This window comes from Phyllostomus discolor, chromosome 7 (assembly GCF_004126475.2).
Source record: "Phyllostomus discolor isolate MPI-MPIP mPhyDis1 chromosome 7, mPhyDis1.pri.v3, whole genome shotgun sequence".
In the NCBI taxonomy this organism is placed as follows: Eukaryota; Metazoa; Chordata; class Mammalia; order Chiroptera; family Phyllostomidae; genus Phyllostomus; species Phyllostomus discolor.
The window spans coordinates 136,383,744-136,401,794 of NC_040909.2; the positions used below are offsets into that span (position 1 = coordinate 136,383,744).

The window sequence follows — 18,051 nt, forward strand, 5'->3', positions numbered from 1 at the left end:
AGACCAAAAATAACCTGAACGCATTTTAAGTGAAGTTTGGATGGTGTCGATGGTCACATCGGGATCTAGTGTCGCTGTGTTCACAGCTGTGTTTGCCTCCGGGTCCGAGATCACGTGTTAGACGCAGGGCTACCAAGGCGGCAGCACTTCTGTTCTTCACCGCGGCGAGGGCGCCTGACTCGGTTTCCACGCCGGTCGGCACCTGCCGACTGCCCGTCAGCTGGTGATCCTCTGTTGGGTGCGGGAGCACCTTCTCCGTGGCGTACAGCCCCCTGTGTGTTTGTGACCACTGGTGAAGCAGGAAGAAGAACAGCAAGACCCACGAGCAACGTGGGAGCTGAACAGGTAACGTGAGGGAGGCGCTATGCTTAGCAGAGTGTCTGGCAAAGAAGGAGCGCTGGGCAAAGCCTGGGAGACCGCACTGTGGGGATACAGGCGAGGGGCGCGCCAGCCCGTCTGCAGGTGTGGGGGGCCAGGTGACAGAGTTCTAAAACGCACAGAGGGGCCAGGGCGGAGGGCCCAGCCAGTGGAGTGAGGACACAGCCGTCACGCCGACACCCACACTACACCAACACTGCTCCTTCTTCTCTGAGCTGCAGAGATCGCGGTAGAGGAAGGGGACATTGGGGGGGCCGGCACCCCATTTCCCTGCAGTCTTCCTAGCCCAGGGGCCCGCCCCCCGCTTGTCGGTACTGTGGCAGAGCCTCCAAAGGCCGTGAACAGGCCGGTTCCCGCGTCTGCTGGCACCAGGGCTCTGCAGACAGCAGACCCTTTGACCTCAGCGAGGAGGCTCTGACCCCCCCCCCCACGTGAAAAGGCCGACCCCCTCTGCCCGGACGTCTGCAGCGGCAGCACCCGCGCCAGCCCGCCCTCCCTCCCTGGGGCGCTCCACTCCATCGGCTCCTCGTTAGAGGGATTCCCCCGGCCGCACGCAGCGCTCGGGAAGTTGCGAGCAGTTGGCAAATTGGATTCTAAATATTTAATTAGGAACACTCCACCACTCAAACGGAACAAACAAATTTGTTGTCAGATCATCATAAAACCCCAAACATCTCCCGACGAACGTCTTTATTTTTACCGTCTCACTCGCAGGGAGGCTGCGCCTGAAGGAAAGGCGTCACTGTTCTCCGGTGTCACAGGGGGAGCGCGTCTGGTCCAGACCGCCCGGCCGTCGCTACGTGGGATGTCTTAAAGCTGCGAGAGACGGTGGGCGGGGAGAGGCGGGCGCAGGCCCCGCTGTCGTCGGGGCCCACCCGGACGGGGACGCTGCTTTGCAGATGGCAGGCTCGGAGACCGCGGGCAGGGACCACGGGCCCACGGGCACCACTCCACGTGGGAGGGAGATGCCACCCACCGTACACGACAGTTGACAAGATGCAGCTATGTCATAAATCACTGCCTCTTTGATGCTGGGTGCACTGTACAGCCACTCTGTGAGTCGTAGCTACACTGAGTGAAACGGTGCTTATTACTATGCTCACTGTTCCAGTGAATTCTATTGTCTGTACTGATACCGCTGGAGCGTCAGGAGCCTGTCACCTCATGTCCCCACACCATGAGGTCACGCTCAGGGGGGAGGGGAGGCGGGCGCGAGGGGGAGAGGAGGAGAGGACGGCTCGGGTCGCCGTGCTGTCTTCACTTTGCTGTGCTGCTCTTGTTTTCCAGGGCTGTGGTTCTGTACGAGTGGGCTCGCTGCTCCGGCAGGGGCATCTCTGGGGGCAGGATTCTAGCTCACAGAGAGTCAAACACGGAGGCAGGTTCTCTCCCCGATAAGCTGTTGTGTGTGGATTGGAGCTAGAGAACGGTGAAAGCAAGAGGCGGAGAGACACGGGAGGGACCTGGGGGCTGTGGGGGGCGGGTGGTGGTGGATGGACTCAGAGAGGAAGCCAGGCTCCTCGGGGCCGGGACCCACTGGCAGGCCGCACGGAGCGGGCACCGCACAGAAGGGGCGGGGTGGATGGACGGGAGTGTGCCAGCCCACGGGCAAAACTAGCAGTCACCCCCCTCCTGTTACTTCTGACTGTGATGGCACTGAAATCAATGAGACCGATAAAAACAGGGGAAGGGAAAAGTTAGCTCGGTATTGACCCTGTGCCAATCACACTAAAACCTACGAACCGTGAGCACGGCTGTGAGGGGCGTGTGTTCTGCTGGGAAGCACGGTTTCAGTGCGTGCAAACACAGTGCACAGGAGAGAGCCCTCTCTTCGGAACCATCTAGAGCCGGGTTAGGATTCTGGTCCGAGTAACAGTGATGAGGAAGGATGCCTGGGCTCCCAGATTCTCAGTTTCCTCACGTGCAGAGCGGGTCTCCTACTTAGAAACGTTCAAGGACGTCAGGAGACTCGGAAGAGATCAAGCTTGCCAAAAGCGAGCACTGGGCACAGCACGTAGTAGGTGCTCAGTAAACCCCCCTCCTCCGCTCTGCTTCCTGCGTACTGCATTTCTGCGTCCTGGGGTTTGCCACCGCCACCGGCCTACACTCCGGAGATCCTGTCCCACCCCTTCAGTGCCCTGGCCCTAAAGCACACGGGCGCGTGCACGCACACACACACACACACACACACACACAGAATAGACTGAGCGACACAGCCAAGGAACTTCTCACTGACGCTGGCGACGTGCCCTTCGAAAAATTAAATCGAACCAAACCAGAAAACGCAACCATTTCTGAAATCCCCACGACACACATCAGCTGTGGTGAGCCGCGAGCACGCTGCCGGTGATGCCGAACGCTGGTGCACGCCGCCGCGCCGGCCCGACACGCGGGCGCGGCAAACGCCGTTAATAATCACCCCGCTGAACGCGAGTGATTTGGTTTCCATGGGAACGGGAGGTAATATTGCACCACGGCGCTTTGATGGATCTTTTATTATTTCAATATTTGTAATCTGATTTTTCAAGACAATAGAAACTATCAAATATATTCAATTATGCATAGCACCGGAGACAGGGAGCGTGGGGTTGGAATGCTCCTTCCATCCTGCGAGTTTTTCGGTGAGGAAAGGACGCGGATGGGGAGGACAGGCCGAGGTTTTGGGGGCAGGACCCCAGGAGCCAGCCCCCCTGTAGTCTCCAGAGCCACCGAGCCTGGATCCTGCCCCTGGCGGCTTCCACCACGGAGGCAGCCTGGTGACCCGCCTGTCACAACAGCGTGTGTTACTGCTGCGTCACTGACTCACACTCCAGCACAAAAGCTGGTCCGTGGCAGAGTCCGATTTAAGTCTGGATCATCTCCTCCGAGTCCAGGACGGGAAACACAGGGACCCTTTCAGCAGCCCACGCCCAGTCCTGGGCCACTCGGTGAATCATCACGAGCAGGCGGCGGTTTGCATTGGCTGAGATGGAGCGGTCAGGAGCACGGACCAGTCAGGGAGCCCTCCTGCCGTGTTCGGGAGGAAGGAGCGATCCATACAGGGTGCAGGTGGGGTGGGGCGAGGGGTGGACAGGGCGTGCACCGTGGGAGGCTGGTGCCGGCAACTTGGGGCTCTTTCCCGCCGTGTGCCGACCTGAAATCAGGCCCGCAGGTGTTGGAGCCTGCCACCCTGGCTCCTCCTCCCCACTGTCCACAGTGGGACCCGGGCCCAGTCCATCCAGCTCTCCAAGCCTCCGTTTCCTTATGTCCAAGATGCAGGTGGTGCTCAGCTCAGGGGGCGATCGGGGGCACTAAACAGGACACAGCACAGGGAGCATCGGGAGCCAGGTGGTGACGGCCGCCCAGCTGGGGCCCACGTCCGGGGCCCACGTCCGGGGCCCCTGCTGGTCTGAAACTGCACCGTGGGGCTAGTTACTGCCCCCGGTCTAGGAGCTCGGAGTCTGGTGAGAGAGCAGCTGGGAAACAAGCAGCGACAGTGAAATGCGCAGGGTCAGTGAGAAGAGTGAGCAGGAGCCACGTGGGGCCCAGGGCAGGGACTCCTAGGCCGCCCCGGGGTCAGGGGGTGGGCAGCTGGAGGGCTCTGGAGGAAGAAACCTGGAGTCAGCGAGCCCGGCGGGACACGCAGAGGCACCGCGGGGAGAGCTCCCGCTGCCTTCCGCACGGACACGGAGCGTGCCCTGGTGGAGCCGGCCCGAGCCTGGACTCCACACCCGGTATTTCACGTGTGCGTGCTCTCCAGCTCAGAAAGGCGCTGCACTCGAGCACTCGGGCAGAGGGTCCGGGCGTGGGCCCGTGTGCGCCCAGCTCCCAAGTCGGAGCCTGTGGGTCCACTCCCGGAGACCTCCCCAGGGAAGGGGTAGAGGGAATCACCGGTGGGGGGCGGGGGGGCTTTTATAATTCTCCTTTCTTTTTATTTCCTTTTTTTTTGATGTTGACACTGTTACAGATGTACCCCCTTCTCTCCTCCTTCGCCCCCTCCTCCAGGTCCTCACGCCAGCCGGGCTAAACCGGACCCTCGAAACGGGGCGCAGACACGCGTGAGGTCATCCGAGGCTCCCTGGGAGGCCCCGCTGTGCGCTCCTGGCCGACACCGACCGCGCCGTCCCCAGCTTCAGGGCAGCGCCAGGGAAAGACTCTCCCTGCCTGCCTGTCACCGCCGTCATGTCACCGCCGTCGGAGCTACCGCACAGTGCCAATCTGCTGGACTTGCGACAGCTACATCCATGTTGACAAACACATCCGAGCCAGGAAGCGGGGAGGCTCCACAGACTCGTGTCGGCGGTGGGCAGAGCGGTGTTTGACAAGGGAACTTTGACAGCCCGAGCTCCGTGACAGAGTCCCCCGAGCCAGCTTCGGGGGCCAGGGGGGGGGGGGGGGGGGCGGGTGACAGCGACGCCAGCCTTTCTCAGCTGTCTCTCTGAGTTTCCCTTCCTTCCTCTGAAACGTTCGTGTGCCTCTAATCCGGGGCAAGACATGGGGAGAGAGGAGGAAGAGGAGAGGAAAGCCGGGCTACAGGTGACAAATAACCCTGCACACTCAGGGCACACACCACGGGAGCTAGGTCTCCGTCCCTGCAAAGGGCACACTGGGGGTCAGTAGTCTGGGGGCCCGTCCTAGGAGCAGGGACCCAGGGACCCTCCCACCTGTGGCCCTCTCAGCGCTAGCGTTCTCTGAGCCACCGCGCAGAGGGACGGACAGTCTGGAGCCTCCCGCAAACCACTGTTAAGGAACGAGCCCTGTGTATCCCACGGGCTGGGGCCCGACCCGTGGCCCCGGACTAACTGCACGGGAGGCTGGGAGGCTGGGGGGCTGGGGGGCTGGGGGGCTAGGAGACGTGCCTTCCACTGTGCCTGTTCACAGGACGCGGGGCTGGGGCGCATCCGGCCAGTCTCTGCCACCACCACCGCCACTCCGATCGCCCACGCTTCTCTCTCTGTCCCCCACCCAGAACAGCCTCCCGCGAGGGGAGCTCTCTCCTGCGCTCACGGTGTCCTATTCCAGCTGCAAGATTTCTGAGGACCTGGAGGCGGGTTAGCGCTCCGTCCGGATGTGGCTCCTCTCGGCCCAGCATGGCTCCTATGGCTGTAAGCGAACTGTCCTACCCGGCGCACCAGGGAAGGAACGGGAGGGGGGCTGGCGTGGATACCCCCCTGGGGAGGGGAGGAGAACGGGGACCCAGGGCAGCCGCAGGTCTGCCGCCACCGGAAATCCCGCTGTGCTGGGCGGGGGAAGGGCTTCTTCCCTGGGGCCAGGTTCTGCTGCTGGTTGGGTCTCCTGGGTCCCTCCCCCTGATCCACGGGGCCTGTGGTCCCTGGGCCTGCCTTCCGGGAGGGGGAGGGGGAGGGGGACAGTGGGGAGTACGGCCCTGGGGACACACAGGCGAAGCCCACTCCTGGCTCTCTGGCAGGGGAGGGCCAGGTGTCGGGGTCACTCCCCAGTGGTCTCGAAGTCGAAGCTCGCGGTTTTGTCGATACGGCCAGACTGGGCATGCAGCTAACCCCTCTGTTTCTGGTCTCTGCTACGTGCTCTTCAATCTGTTTCATTTCTTTGATTTTTTTTTTTTTTTTTGCTTCTGGGCCTCTCTCCGTAAACGAGATGGAGGCTGGCTTGAAACTCTCTGGGTCGATACGGAGGAGACTTGAGACGTTAATCCGGTTTCTGCCCAGGGCCGCCGTCACTTGACTCAGCTGAGACGTTTTCCTGGGACCTGGCCATCTTAACGTGCGTGTTCAAGAAGAAACAGGCTTTTTCCCAGGTCTGCCCATCGCCGTACTTCTGCACAGACCTTCCCGGCTGCTCTCCCGGTGTGACGCACGGACAGCCGGGTCTTCTCCGCGCTCCCCTGCTCCTCGTCGCCGCTCCCTGAACAAGCCATGGGCAGCGCAGCCTCCAGCCCCAGCACAGCGACGACCATCACGGCTGAGTGGGAGGAGCTACTGGCATCCACTGGGTGGGCACCCGGAATGCTGCTGAACACCCCGAGGCACAGAACAGGGCCCGTCAGCGAAGACGCACCCAGCCCCCCAGGCTGTGCTCCCTCCTCACGTCCGTGACCAGGACACAAAAACGAGGAGACATGATCGCTGCTCCCAGAGCCAGATTATGACTGCTGGGGGCACAGACACCGGTGTGGGGGTTCCCCGAGGAAGTGAGGGGTGCCGAGTTGAGGGGGACACAGGGGGGAATATTGGGACCCCTGTCACAGCATCATCAATGAAATATAATATAAAAATAACTAAAAAGATTTAAACTTATATTTGTATGGCTGTGTTGATATAAAGATGAAGATAATCCAAACTGGATCAGAACCAATTTTTTAAAAGATTTTATTTATTTATTTTCAGAGAGGGAAGGGAGGGAGATAGAGAGAGAGAAACATCCATGTGCGGTTGCTGGGGGTCATGGCCTGCAACCCAGGCATGTGCCCTGGCTGGGAATCGAACCTGCGACACTTTGGTTCGCAGCCCGCGCTCAATCCACTGAGCTACGCCAGCCAGGAGAACCAATTTTGTTCTGACTTGGAACACAACTAAAGTCCAGCTGGCCTCTGACGGTGTCGTGAGCCCTGGGCTCTGGGCCGGCTACGGTCAGCCCTCACGCAGACGCGAGAACCTAACGCTGCAGCATCTCACCGCACCTGTGCCCCCAGCGCTGCCTGGGCACCTACAGCCTGTCAGCGACGGTGGGAATGCGGAAATGGAGACGCCCCCAGGTGGAAATGGAGACGCCCCCAGGTGGGGCCCGAGGATGCCATTCTGTCAATTCTGTGTCTCTAGCTCCTTGCACAGAGCCTGAGACACCTTAGGCGCTCCGTAAGCGCGTGCTCAGTAAACAAACCTGCGGAGACACCGGTGTCCAGAGGCAGCCACACAGCACAGCGTGCCAAAGGCTCTGATGAGGGTCTGAGTCTCTCCCACGTGACTCAACACCTTCGTGAAGGGGACGAAGTGTCGACGACAACAAGCACAGGTGTGTGTAGAGCACGGACAAAGTGCAAAGCCCCCGATAAAACCAGAGGGGAGAGTGAGAAGGGGGGCATGCCTGGGAGACGGGAGATGTCTGCCCAGGAGCTAGCTCTGTGCCTCAGTTTCCCCCACTTCACCTCGCCCTGCCAGAGCCACGCCTCCCGTCAGCAAGAGGGGGCTGCCACGGTCCGAGGCTCAGCGTGGAAGCCAAGCGCCCCGTGGAAGTGTGTGAAGTGAGCGTCAGTCCCTTCGAGGCAGGTGCTGCCCTCAGTCCCACGCAGCTTGACTTACACAGGAGACGGCCCCAGAGCGGCAGCCTGCACCGTCTCCTGCATCTGGGAGGCCCTCTTCCAGGCCAAGCCGAGGACGGAGATGTTTCCCTGCGGTGGCTGCTGCCGAGTTGCTCCCCGACAGAGCCACCTGCCCCGGCTGCGTGCCACACCCCCAGCGGAGCCTCAGGGATCTCTGCAGGCCAGCAAAGCCCCAGGGCCAGCAACGGACCCGCTGGGGATCCCTTCACCTGCACAGTCAGCCTGCGAGGGTGTCCATCTCCTGCCCTCAGAGGTGCTCGGGCCCCGGGCTCTGACCCTTGTTCACTCAACGACGGTCTCCCGAGGGTGTGCCCCGTGCCCCAAGCCAGGCGCACACAGGTGAGTCGTCGGCACCACCGGGCAGAGCAGAAGAGCCCGCGTCCCTGCTGGGTTAACCGTCGGCCTCGTGGCCAACGATGGGGGTGGGGAGGAAGCATCGCAGGCCGACGAAGTCCACACCCCAGCCTGGTCGCTGCCTGGCCGCATGACTGCGGGGACCTGGCTGAACCCCTCTGCGTCCATCTGTCTGCCTGCAGAAGGAGCACCAGGGGGGACAAGGTTCCCGGGCATCAACAGCGCACCCGGGAGCAGCGCGGGTGTGCACCAAGGAGACCTGAGGCGGTCGGCATCAGGTCTGCAGCCTGCCGATCTACCCTGCGGTTTGGGGGGTCCGGCCTCAGCTGTCGCATGAGGAGACTCCTTAGAGTGAGTTCACCTCTCTCGGACACGTGTGTGTCTGCCTGCACGCACCTGCCACCCGCTCCGATTCTCCGGAGAATCGGGACTCACTCAGCGAGCAGCTGTGGAGCGCCCCCCGCTGTCCAGGCAGGGTCAGAGCTGCCGCAGGACCAGCAGCAGAGCGGCCTCCGGGACACCCTCACGCAGTCCTCCTCCCACACGATGGGAAACTGACGCCCAGAGAGGGCATGCGTCCCACGCAGGGTCACACAGCAGGTTCAGGCTGGCGCTGAAGCCAAGAACAGAATCACACTGGAGTCCCTTCCCTTGGCTTCCGGCCCGCGCAGCCACACTGGGGCCCTCGGAGCAACGTTCGATTGAATTATTATTCGATGTAAGTACGTGGATCCGCCAGAAGAAACATAACGCTAGCAGAGGGTTTTACGGAGCACTTTGATGCCCGGCCGTAAGCTCCGGGCTTTCATGCGCTTACTCCTCTGATCCCAGCCGCCCCGCCGGGCGGCACCGGTGCCCCTCTCCACAGACAAGCCGCGAGTCGGACGGAAGAAGTGATTCCCCCGGGGCCGAGCTGCTGGCCCCGATCGGGAGAGACGCAAGCCCTCACTCCGACTCTGACTCCGAAGCCCGGGAAAGGGGCTCCGGGGGGAGCGGGGCTGACGACGCAGGGACGCAGGGACTTGGCACGTCACCGCGCCCCTCTCCTCCCCGTGCTCTGTGACTCGTCCGGCCGGTCAGCTCACTTTGCTCTGAGACGCGAGTTTCCGCAGACGCCTCTGCACGGAGAGCCTTGTTGTGCAGGGAGCACCTGCTCTCCAGCCCCTGAGCTGAGGCTGCAGCCTGCTCGGACTCCAGGGGATTCCGGGGGGATTCGCTGGTGCGTGGGGCTTCTGGGGGATTTGGGGGCAGAGCCCGCAGGGCTGGCAGGGGCGGTGCAGTGGGGAGGGGGTGTATTCTTTGCCTGGCTGCCCTCGCCCGGTGGGAAGGAGGGGTGGGCGCCGCACGGAGCCCTCGGCATTGGATGGGGTCCGGAAGGGGTCCAGATGGGGGGCGGGGTGCGCGGGAGAGAAACATGTCCTGAAGATACGCCCGTGAGCAGAGCTCCAAGAGCACGCTTGCAGCTGAGTGCCCACAAACAAGCCCTTTCATCCGACGCCGGCAGAAGACACGGATGTCTTCTTTGACACACAGCCCCAAGAACAGCCAAGAAGAAGATTATTTAACAAAGACGCTACTGCATCCCCTGCCTGGTAGGAATCTATTTCTGTGCCGTTTTTACACATATTAACTCCCGAAACCCTCTCCGAGACGCAGGTGCCACCCGTCTGGGAGTGGAGGAGCCTGAGTCCCGACGAGGGTGAAGGAGTCCCCCCCCCACGTCACACCGTGTTCCACGCAGTGGGACTCTGTGGCCAGAACCGTCTCCCTGCGTGCCCCGTGGCCACAGTCTCAGAGGCGCCGATGTGGCCGGGTCACGCTCTGCCTCCTCAGCTGAGAGGCAGGGACCCCCCGCCCGCCATCCCGCACCAGGCCGAGGGGCTCTGAACAGTCCCCTGGGCACACCCACGTCCCTGGAGACCCCTGTCTGTCCCTCCACCACACTCTGTCTGCGGGGACAGGACAGAAAGTCCACGTGGCTCCACTCCGTCTCCGCCCAGCCTTGCACGTGAGCACGACTCACACAGTGGCATTAATCACTGGCCCCACGCCCGTCGCTATGACCCCGGGAGGGCCCTGAGTGTCAGCAACCCCGCTCTGCAGGTGGGGAAACCGAAGCTCAGGGATATGAGCCAACGAGACTCGCAGCCAGATTTCGAAGCCGGCTGGGGTCCGCCCAGCTTCCAAGGCGACCACGTGCACGGGGGGAAGCCCTGCACGACAGGCCCGTGACCCCCAGAGAACCACGCCCTTCAAGGGGCCACGTGGAAGAGACACTGTAAGAAGACCCTTTCCCCGCCGGCGCTGGCCCCAAGGCCTGGCCTTCGGGATGGGTCTGATGAAATCGCAGCAGCGAACGGATGGGTCAATGACAGGGAGAGACACACACGGAGCGAGGAACCTCTAAGCGGGACACTGAATAACGCTGGACTCTCACGGGACCCGCGGCGCCCCGCCCCCTCGGGCGTTACCTCCGAGGAAGTCGGCTTGCAGTACCCGGCTCCGAAGACCAGGTTCTCCAGGGAAAGGCTCGACTGCTCCGGCCCCGCGTCCGGGCCGCCCTTCCCGAGCCAGGAGCCCCTTCCCGGGCGGGTGAAGCTGCAGAGGAGAGAACGGAGGGGGGAGACGGGATGTACACGGGGTGACGGCGTCGCCACGTCAGCCCCCTTGGGGGGTGGAGGGCCGACCACAGAGACCCCGTAGGGGGGTAGTTGCAGTAGGGCCATGGGTGTCAGGGACCGCCGTCCGCGGTGTCCATGGTGGCTGGAGACACGGTCATGTGCCCCCCACACAAGAACAGACCCTGTCCAGTCCCTGTACGTCACCACCGAGATCAGCTGACCTGGCGGGACAGCGGCCATCCAAGGCAGCCCCGAGGGGGACTGGGGTCACTGGCAAGATGACCTGAACTTATCTCCTTTGGGTGTATGGCCGCCCGCTTGACCTTTCTGGCTCTCATCAGTCGACACGTGGACAAAGTCCCCCCGCACTCGGTTCCTCTTTCTTCCCGTCTCTTCTACTAAGGGTCCCGGTGGTCATCGCCTCAGAGGGTAAACGCTACGGGCAGACTCGCCTTATTCCCCAGGCAGGTCCCGAGTCTCCCAGGGCAAAGGCGTGAGAGATAAGCAGCAGCCTCAGACGGCGGCCTCTCGAGCGCAGGTGGAAACCTCGGGGAGGGTTCTGATCCACTCTGCGTCTGCTGACTCCACTCACTCACACGTTCCTGCAGAGGCTCGCGCCACACGCCAGGCAGCGAGTCGGTGCCACGGAGGCAGGATCGTGGAGGCGGGGGGGACCCTCACCGTCAACATGGCCTGGTCTGGAGAGCGGCAGGTGCACCAGGACGGGGGCAAACCCAGGCCAGCGGGCACAGAACGGTGCGTGAGCCAAACGGGGGGGACAGGACGGCTAGACACAGCTGTCACTTGAGGACAGCATGGCCGGGTGGTCAAGGGGCAGCCCGTGAACCCCACGGGCCAGGGCTCGGCCCCCGCAGTGGCCCCCGTCCGCCCTGGGACACGGGCACAGTTTCTAAATGTCCTCATGTCTCTGTCCCTTCGGGGGGGCCGCAAGGGTTTCTCGAGGTCAGGCAAGCTCAGCTTTCAGCCCCGCGTCTGGCGAACCGTGACGACTCAACAAATGCGGGCACCTCCTATCGGAGTATCACGCACATAACACAATCCACGTGAATAACGTAGTCATTATTACATTCATACAGCTCTTGTTGATCTGATTTGTTTCTAACTGAGACTAGAAGCAAGTGTCCAGCTTGGCTGGGAGGAACGTTCCAGAAGCCACACAGAATGTATCTGAGCAGCGATGCACGCAGCACATTCGGGGGCCACACTGCACATGAGTAACTAAGAAGACGCGTTATCTGGCCAAGGCGCGGTCTAGCGGAGATTTTCCAGTGCGTCCGAATCCCTCCTGACTGAAACCCCGGGAGGGTTAACAGTGGGATACTTCTCCTCAGTCTGCTCCGGGGGAGGGAAGGTTCTTTCGAGGTTAAGTTTTCCTTTCACACCTGCTTCCCTCTGGCGGGGCTGAGCTGGCGCCTCGCAAACGGCTTCGCTAGGAAACCAGAGCCCGGCCTGTCTGACAGGCATTTCCACCTCTGCTGTCCAGGCTCCCCCTCGGTCCCAGCCGCGGTGAGCGGAGGCACAGTCAGGCTTCCCGAGGAGAGAGAGAGCACGCGCAGGGGACGGCTCTGTTCTTAGCCCTGCCCTGGAGGGGCCGCCCCCTGAGGGTGAATTCCTGCCCCGGCCGGGCTGCGGGGGCGGGCGGGGGGTTAGGGGTGGTGCTGAGCCCCACTCCGGCCTGGCCACTAACACCTTCAGGGGACAGGACCCACTAGTGTCTCTGTCTCCGAGAGGAAGGTGGCTGTCTCTGGGCATTAGGGGACGTCTCCGACGAGGCGCAGTGAGAGAGAGAACAGCCAAGCTGGGCGTAGAATCCATGTCTCCAGGGCCGATCTGTACTGTGCTGGTTACAGTCCCGGGCTCCCGGCCTGTGTCCCCGTGGCTCCTAGGGCCCTCGGCTCCCCCGCCCGCCTGTCCCCTGCCCCTCAGTGAGGCTCAGCGCCGGACCCTCCGCTGGGGACAGGCTGCTGTGGCCTGTGCTGGTCAGCACCGGCCACCGCCGTACCTGTCGTGCACCCCCCACGGAGGCGGAACAGAAAGGGGCCCCCCCGCCGTGCCTCGGGGCCCGCGTGGCCGTACCTGACCAGGGGCTGCTGCAGGGCCACCAGCGCTGCGTGGACGGTCACGGTGATCACCGACAGGTGGAAGTAGTCGAACATGACGGGGACCTGGTGGTGCAGGCCCCTGCGCGGGTGGAAGTGCAAGCCAAGCGTCCGGCTGCTGATCACGGGGGCCCCCGCCACGTCCCTCAGCCTGGAAGGCAAGCGAGTGAGCTCCCGTGAGTGGCGGCGGCAGGTGACTTCTGCCTTCGTCCGGGCAGGCATGCACGACAGCCTGGCCCCGGCCACCCACTGCACACGGGTCATCCTGTCCAACCCCTGCACGGACGAAGGGAGACACTGCTTTTCCCACCAAAGGCAGGTAGAGAAACTGAGGCTTGGGGAAGGGAAGACAGGCATCACAGCTGCTCCCTGTTGGGTCGGCCGCCCCTGACACCACACCCCCGTTGGTGACCGCAGGGAACCTGGACTCCGTCCAGGTCCAGCCCCACAGGGCCCCTGCCTGGCCCCCCTCACACACACGCCGCATCTCCCGCCAGGTGTCCCGTGCTGCGCTGCCTGCGTGAGTCCGTCCTTCCACTCCACTCCTACCCCTGAACCCCGGGAAGGGTGACCAAGTCATCTCCACGGCCCCAAGGCCTAGCCCAGCACGCGGCAAACTGCAGGAGCTGATCAGACTTTCGCTTATTGAAAGGAGTGACTGGAAGAACACAGGCACCCTGCGTTCGCTGCAGCGTCACTCACAGTCGCCGAGATACCGTGCCCCCAGGCCTCTGCAGAGCCGCCGGTGGTGACGCGAGACCAGACAAGAGCAGGGTCTCTCGCCCCGGTGACGCTGACGCTGGGACGGAATAGTGCTGTGGCCGGCGGGGGTGCCGCCCTGCGCTCTGCAGAACGCTTGGCAGCAGCCCTAGGCTCGATCCGCTGCGCCAGGGTCACAACCCCAAGCGGCTGCGCACATGGAGATATGTCCCCGGGGGTCAGGCTCCCCGCCGCCCCTGAGGTGAGCCCCTCCGGAGAGCCCCTCCACCCCGACACCGCGTGCCATACCCCTCTGCATCCTCCCCGCGCAGACCCAGTGGCTCTGAGCCGCCGTCTGCCTGGGGGCCGTGCCAAAGCCTGGCGTCGACACCCGGGACGCGCTGCGGATGCCTCGTCATCCTGAACCCCGGTTTATGAGAAAATATGGCATTTTTGATTCTTCCGCAGCCGCCGTCTCCCTGTTCCTCTCAGCTAACCTGACACTCCTCGGGGGCCTGCTCTGACGGGTATTAAGTGCTTCCTGTTGTGGAGAGGAGACGCCGTGCGGTGGCCACGCCCTTGGGCTGGCGTGGGTATGGTCTCCCTTCCTCGGCACAACAGACCTGGAAGGGGCGGGGTCTACAGTGAGCCCGCTGCACACATCGGGCTACTGAGGTTTCGGAAGGGGCAGGGACGTGTCCGTGGCTCGGAGCCCACAGGGCACGGTGGGAGAAAGCCCAGAGGGTTCGGGGGGACACGGGAACAACGCCGGTGGGGCGCTGCTGCCGCGCCCGCAGGTTAGGAACCGGCCACCGTCTGGAAGGGCTCTGCGCTCCGCTGGGTGCTAGAGTGACGGTTCTGGGGACCGAGGGGGGAAGAGGAGACTTCTCAAGAACCCACCATCCCACCAAGGGGCAGACAGAAGTGATGAGGCCAGCAGGCGGCCGGAGGGGCTGGGGGTCCGCACAGGAGTGAGGACTCGGTGATGCCACACCCAGACAGCCCGGCAGCACCACGGACAGAGGCCCCGACTGCACACCAGCAGAGAGAGGCCTGTCCTCACTGGGCACTGCCGTCTGGTCTCTGACGGCTCAGACCCCTCCTCAACTCTCCTCCCTGTGGGAGCTCCTGTGACCATCAGACACACCTCGGGTATGGGCCGTCCCGGAGAAGGGGGCGCGGCAAGTTCCGACAGGGAGTCTGGGCTTCGGGGGAGCTGGGAGACGATTCCGCCAGTTCTGGCCCACTGGCCCCCGACTCCCCGCTCCCCAGGGGATAAGGTGACCTATTGCTGGTGACGTTGTGGAGACCAGGATCGAAGATCAACCCCCAGAGTGGCCAGAGCGTGCTGTGATGCCGCCAGCAGAACCAATGGAGGGGCAGTGCCCCCCGGAACCTTAAGCCTCAGGAGAGGGGTCTTCAAGTGAGCTCACCCTGCAGGCCCTAGAAATGGGGCCCTTGGGCCTGGGTGCCTGACTGATCCCGCAAGCGCCCTCAGGAGGGAAGATGAGGGCGGCGGCCGCATCGGCCAAAAGAAGACCGAGCCGCAGAGCAGGGGAGGGGACCCCACCCACCGGCGGCGAGGGTCGGAGGGCCGGGGTTCACTTCCCAAAGGCCAGATGTGGGTTCTCTGGAGAAGAATCTTACGAAAGAGCTCCCTGCAAGGGGTGAACACGCCAACCACGGGAGGCCCCGCGGCAGCACGGAACGGCAGGAGAGGAGCTGGAGGGCTGCCCGAGGGCGCCGTCTCCAAGGAGCACCGCGAGCAGCGCCAGGGACCAGGCGCCTCCCTCTGCACCGGGCGGAGAGCCCGTCAGCACGCGCGCCTGTGGGCTCCAGCACTGCCCGTGCAATCTGCACGTCCCCGCCGTGCCCGGCCTGCACCGCCTGCACTGCCCCGTGGGGAGGCGGGAAGGACACACGGCAAGCGGCCTGCTGCCCAGGGAGTCCCCTCCCCAGACAGAGCCTGGGGCCCGGGGGGTGAAGCAAGGGGACAAGGACAATGAAAAGAAGCTACGAACTGGGTGAGAGTTTGGAGATCCGGTCATACAGTTGACCAGATTTCTCAATGCCTGGAAATAAGGACTATTTATTTATTACCCACCCCTCCCCCACCGCCCCGAATCCCGGAGGGGCTCTGGCTCTACCAGTGACCCTAGGGAGGGAGGCGGAGCCTGCGGGAGAAGTGCAAAGGAAGCAGGTCCGGGAAAGAGGAGCGCAAACAGATTTTCGGTGTCAGATGGCAGGGACCCAAGAGCAGATATTTGAATCAAGTCGTGGGGTGTCAGCGGACCCTCCTCTGAGTCAGGAGGGGCCTTGAGTCAGAGGGGGCCAGCTCAGAGAGGCCTGCATCTAAAAACCTAACGAACACCGTGCTGGAAGTGCGTGGCGGGGCCAGGCAGGAGCAGGTGCAGACCCCGAAAGCCGGGAGTCAGGGTGCCCTGTGCCTGAAGTGCGGAGTTTGGAGTGACTGACCACGCAGGTGAGCTGAGCCCCCGCCCCTGGGGAAGCCGTGGGTGCGGACGGGGCACCGCAGCAGCGGGTCGGCACCTGTCTGAGGGCGTCCTGAGGCGCGTGGCCATGAGGAGGCCCCCAGGGAGGGAAGGGCCAGGGCCCGGGGGGGGGGGGGACGTGACACCACGATCCAAGGGTTTTGGGGGACACTCACTGCTGCTCGCTGTCCGTGAAGTGCAGGTCCACCTTGAGCTGGAAGTCGACTTCACTCAGGGCCTCTTCCACCTGCGAGACAGACAAAGTTCCAGGGAACTCAGGGGCCAGGTCAGGCCCAGGTGAAAAGTTCAGCCGGTCCCTTTCCTGAAGTTCAGAATGGGAATCTCGCCACGAAGTTAATGGTTTAGGACTGGAGCAGAATTTCCACGTCTGCTCCGTGGAATTCTGATCGAACAGGATGTTTGTGAGTATTACATTACGTGGAAAACAGGAGGGACGGATGTACTCCAACTTGGGGGAAATCCAACCTGCAGAAAACCACTAGTGAGACCCCTTTTCTACGTGGCCGGGCTTGTGAGAGACTCCTTCTGCCCACAGGTGATCTGGGGTCGCTTCGAGCAGGGTGCGGTGACCCAGCGCAGCCCCCACGTGGGGACATCGGAGGCGTGGTCCCCTCTGCCCTCCGGCACCCTCGCCTGCTCCCGCTGCGGCCCAGGGGTGCAGAGAAGCAGCTGCTCTCGGGACATGCAAGTCACTTCCCACGGCGGCTCGGCATCCTGAGAAAGCCCATCCTTTGTCCTGAGAGCCGGTCCCCGTCACCATTTATTCTTCAAGACACCTCAGCATCTTATGTCCTATCCAGGGCTGCATCTATTCTTAGCTTTCAAAAAATATCTGTTTTCACTAATTAGCACAGGAATCTGTCTGTCTGTTGTACCTGCCGGGTGCACACGTACCTTTCGTAGATGCTACCCCGCCCCCACAGGAAACACTGTCACCTCCCTCCCCAGAGGGAGCTGCTTGCTCAACACCAGACCTCACCCGGCTCCTCCCCGTCCCAGCCCGGGCAGAGCCCTCCTCTCTCCCCTGCAAAGCGCAGAGCCCTGGTGTGTTTGACCTTGGCATTCAGTGCTCCCTGTTAAATTTGCTTCAGGTTTATGACCTGGAAGCGTGAGAGTCCAATTTCATCTGGAGACACCAGTTTTTTAGCCCTCATAAAGTTGCAAACATTTAAAAATCAAGCAATGTTACATTTCTAGTATGGGTTTCAGCTTATGGGGGGGGGAGAAGGAGAGGGAGGAGAAAAACAAGCACCACAACCACCACCCCCACAACTCAACAACCCCCGGCCATTCCTGTTGCCCCGTGTCCCAGTCAGCCGGTGTCAGTGAGGGGAGACTCATCTCCGTTCCTTCCGGGTCCCCGGCTCCAGGGGTAGAGCGTGCCATGCGGAAAATATTCATGTATCCTGAGGGATAAATAGAGCTCTTCTCCACCCCCACCCTTCTTGGGTTCGTTTCTTTGCCAGAATGCTCTCATCCACCGGGAAGGAAATCTCTCACCTAAAAGCCTCTTCGGAAAGAAGTTCCTGGTTAAGCATAGCTCGGGCAGAGACATATGGGTGGAATTTATCTTTAGGTCCCCGGTGTTTTAAAATTTGTTGTGAAAAAAAGCATTTAAAAGTTAACATTCTGTGGATCCGAAGGCTATGAATAACTTCGTCTCCTAGCTTTGTTTTGCATAATCAGGAAGCTCGCTTTGTACACACAGCCCAAGCCCCGCAACCTCCTGCCTCCACTTCCTGGGGGGGGAGAGCCAGGCCAAGCGTGGCCCCCCCCACCCTTCGCAGCTCGCACTGGCGGCTGAGCCAGGTCCACAGTGCACGCCAGCGCCGCACCTGCCCGCCACGCCGCCGGAACCTGGGGGCCAGTCCTGGGCGGAGCCCGGCGATGACGTCACCGATGTCTCAAGAAATCTTTCACTTCAAGGTGCTCCAGGGTGAAGTCACCGGCTGCTCTAACCACTCATTTCACATTTGGCTGTTGGCTTCCTGCCCCGCCTTCCAAACACACATGTTCACAATTGCACACACACACGCTCACACACTCACATGCAGTCCACAGGTCCTTCCGTCAGTCTGCCTCGTCTTGATTAA

At 62.3% G+C, this 18,051-nt stretch overlaps 1 protein-coding gene across 1 annotated transcript in view; it reads right to left on the reverse strand.

Moving 5' to 3' along the window:
- Window positions 1-18,051, reverse strand: part of FAM135B (family with sequence similarity 135 member B) — a 143,670-nt gene that overhangs the window by 24,216 nt on the left and 101,403 nt on the right. The window contains exons 5-7 of the mRNA XM_028533975.2: window positions 16,114-16,184; window positions 12,724-12,897; window positions 10,477-10,603 (exon numbers count right to left, since the gene is read on the reverse strand). Coding sequence (XP_028389776.1) covers window positions 10,477-10,603; window positions 12,724-12,897; window positions 16,114-16,184 — 372 coding nt within the window. The remainder of the gene's footprint in view (window positions 1-10,476; window positions 10,604-12,723; window positions 12,898-16,113; window positions 16,185-18,051) is intronic.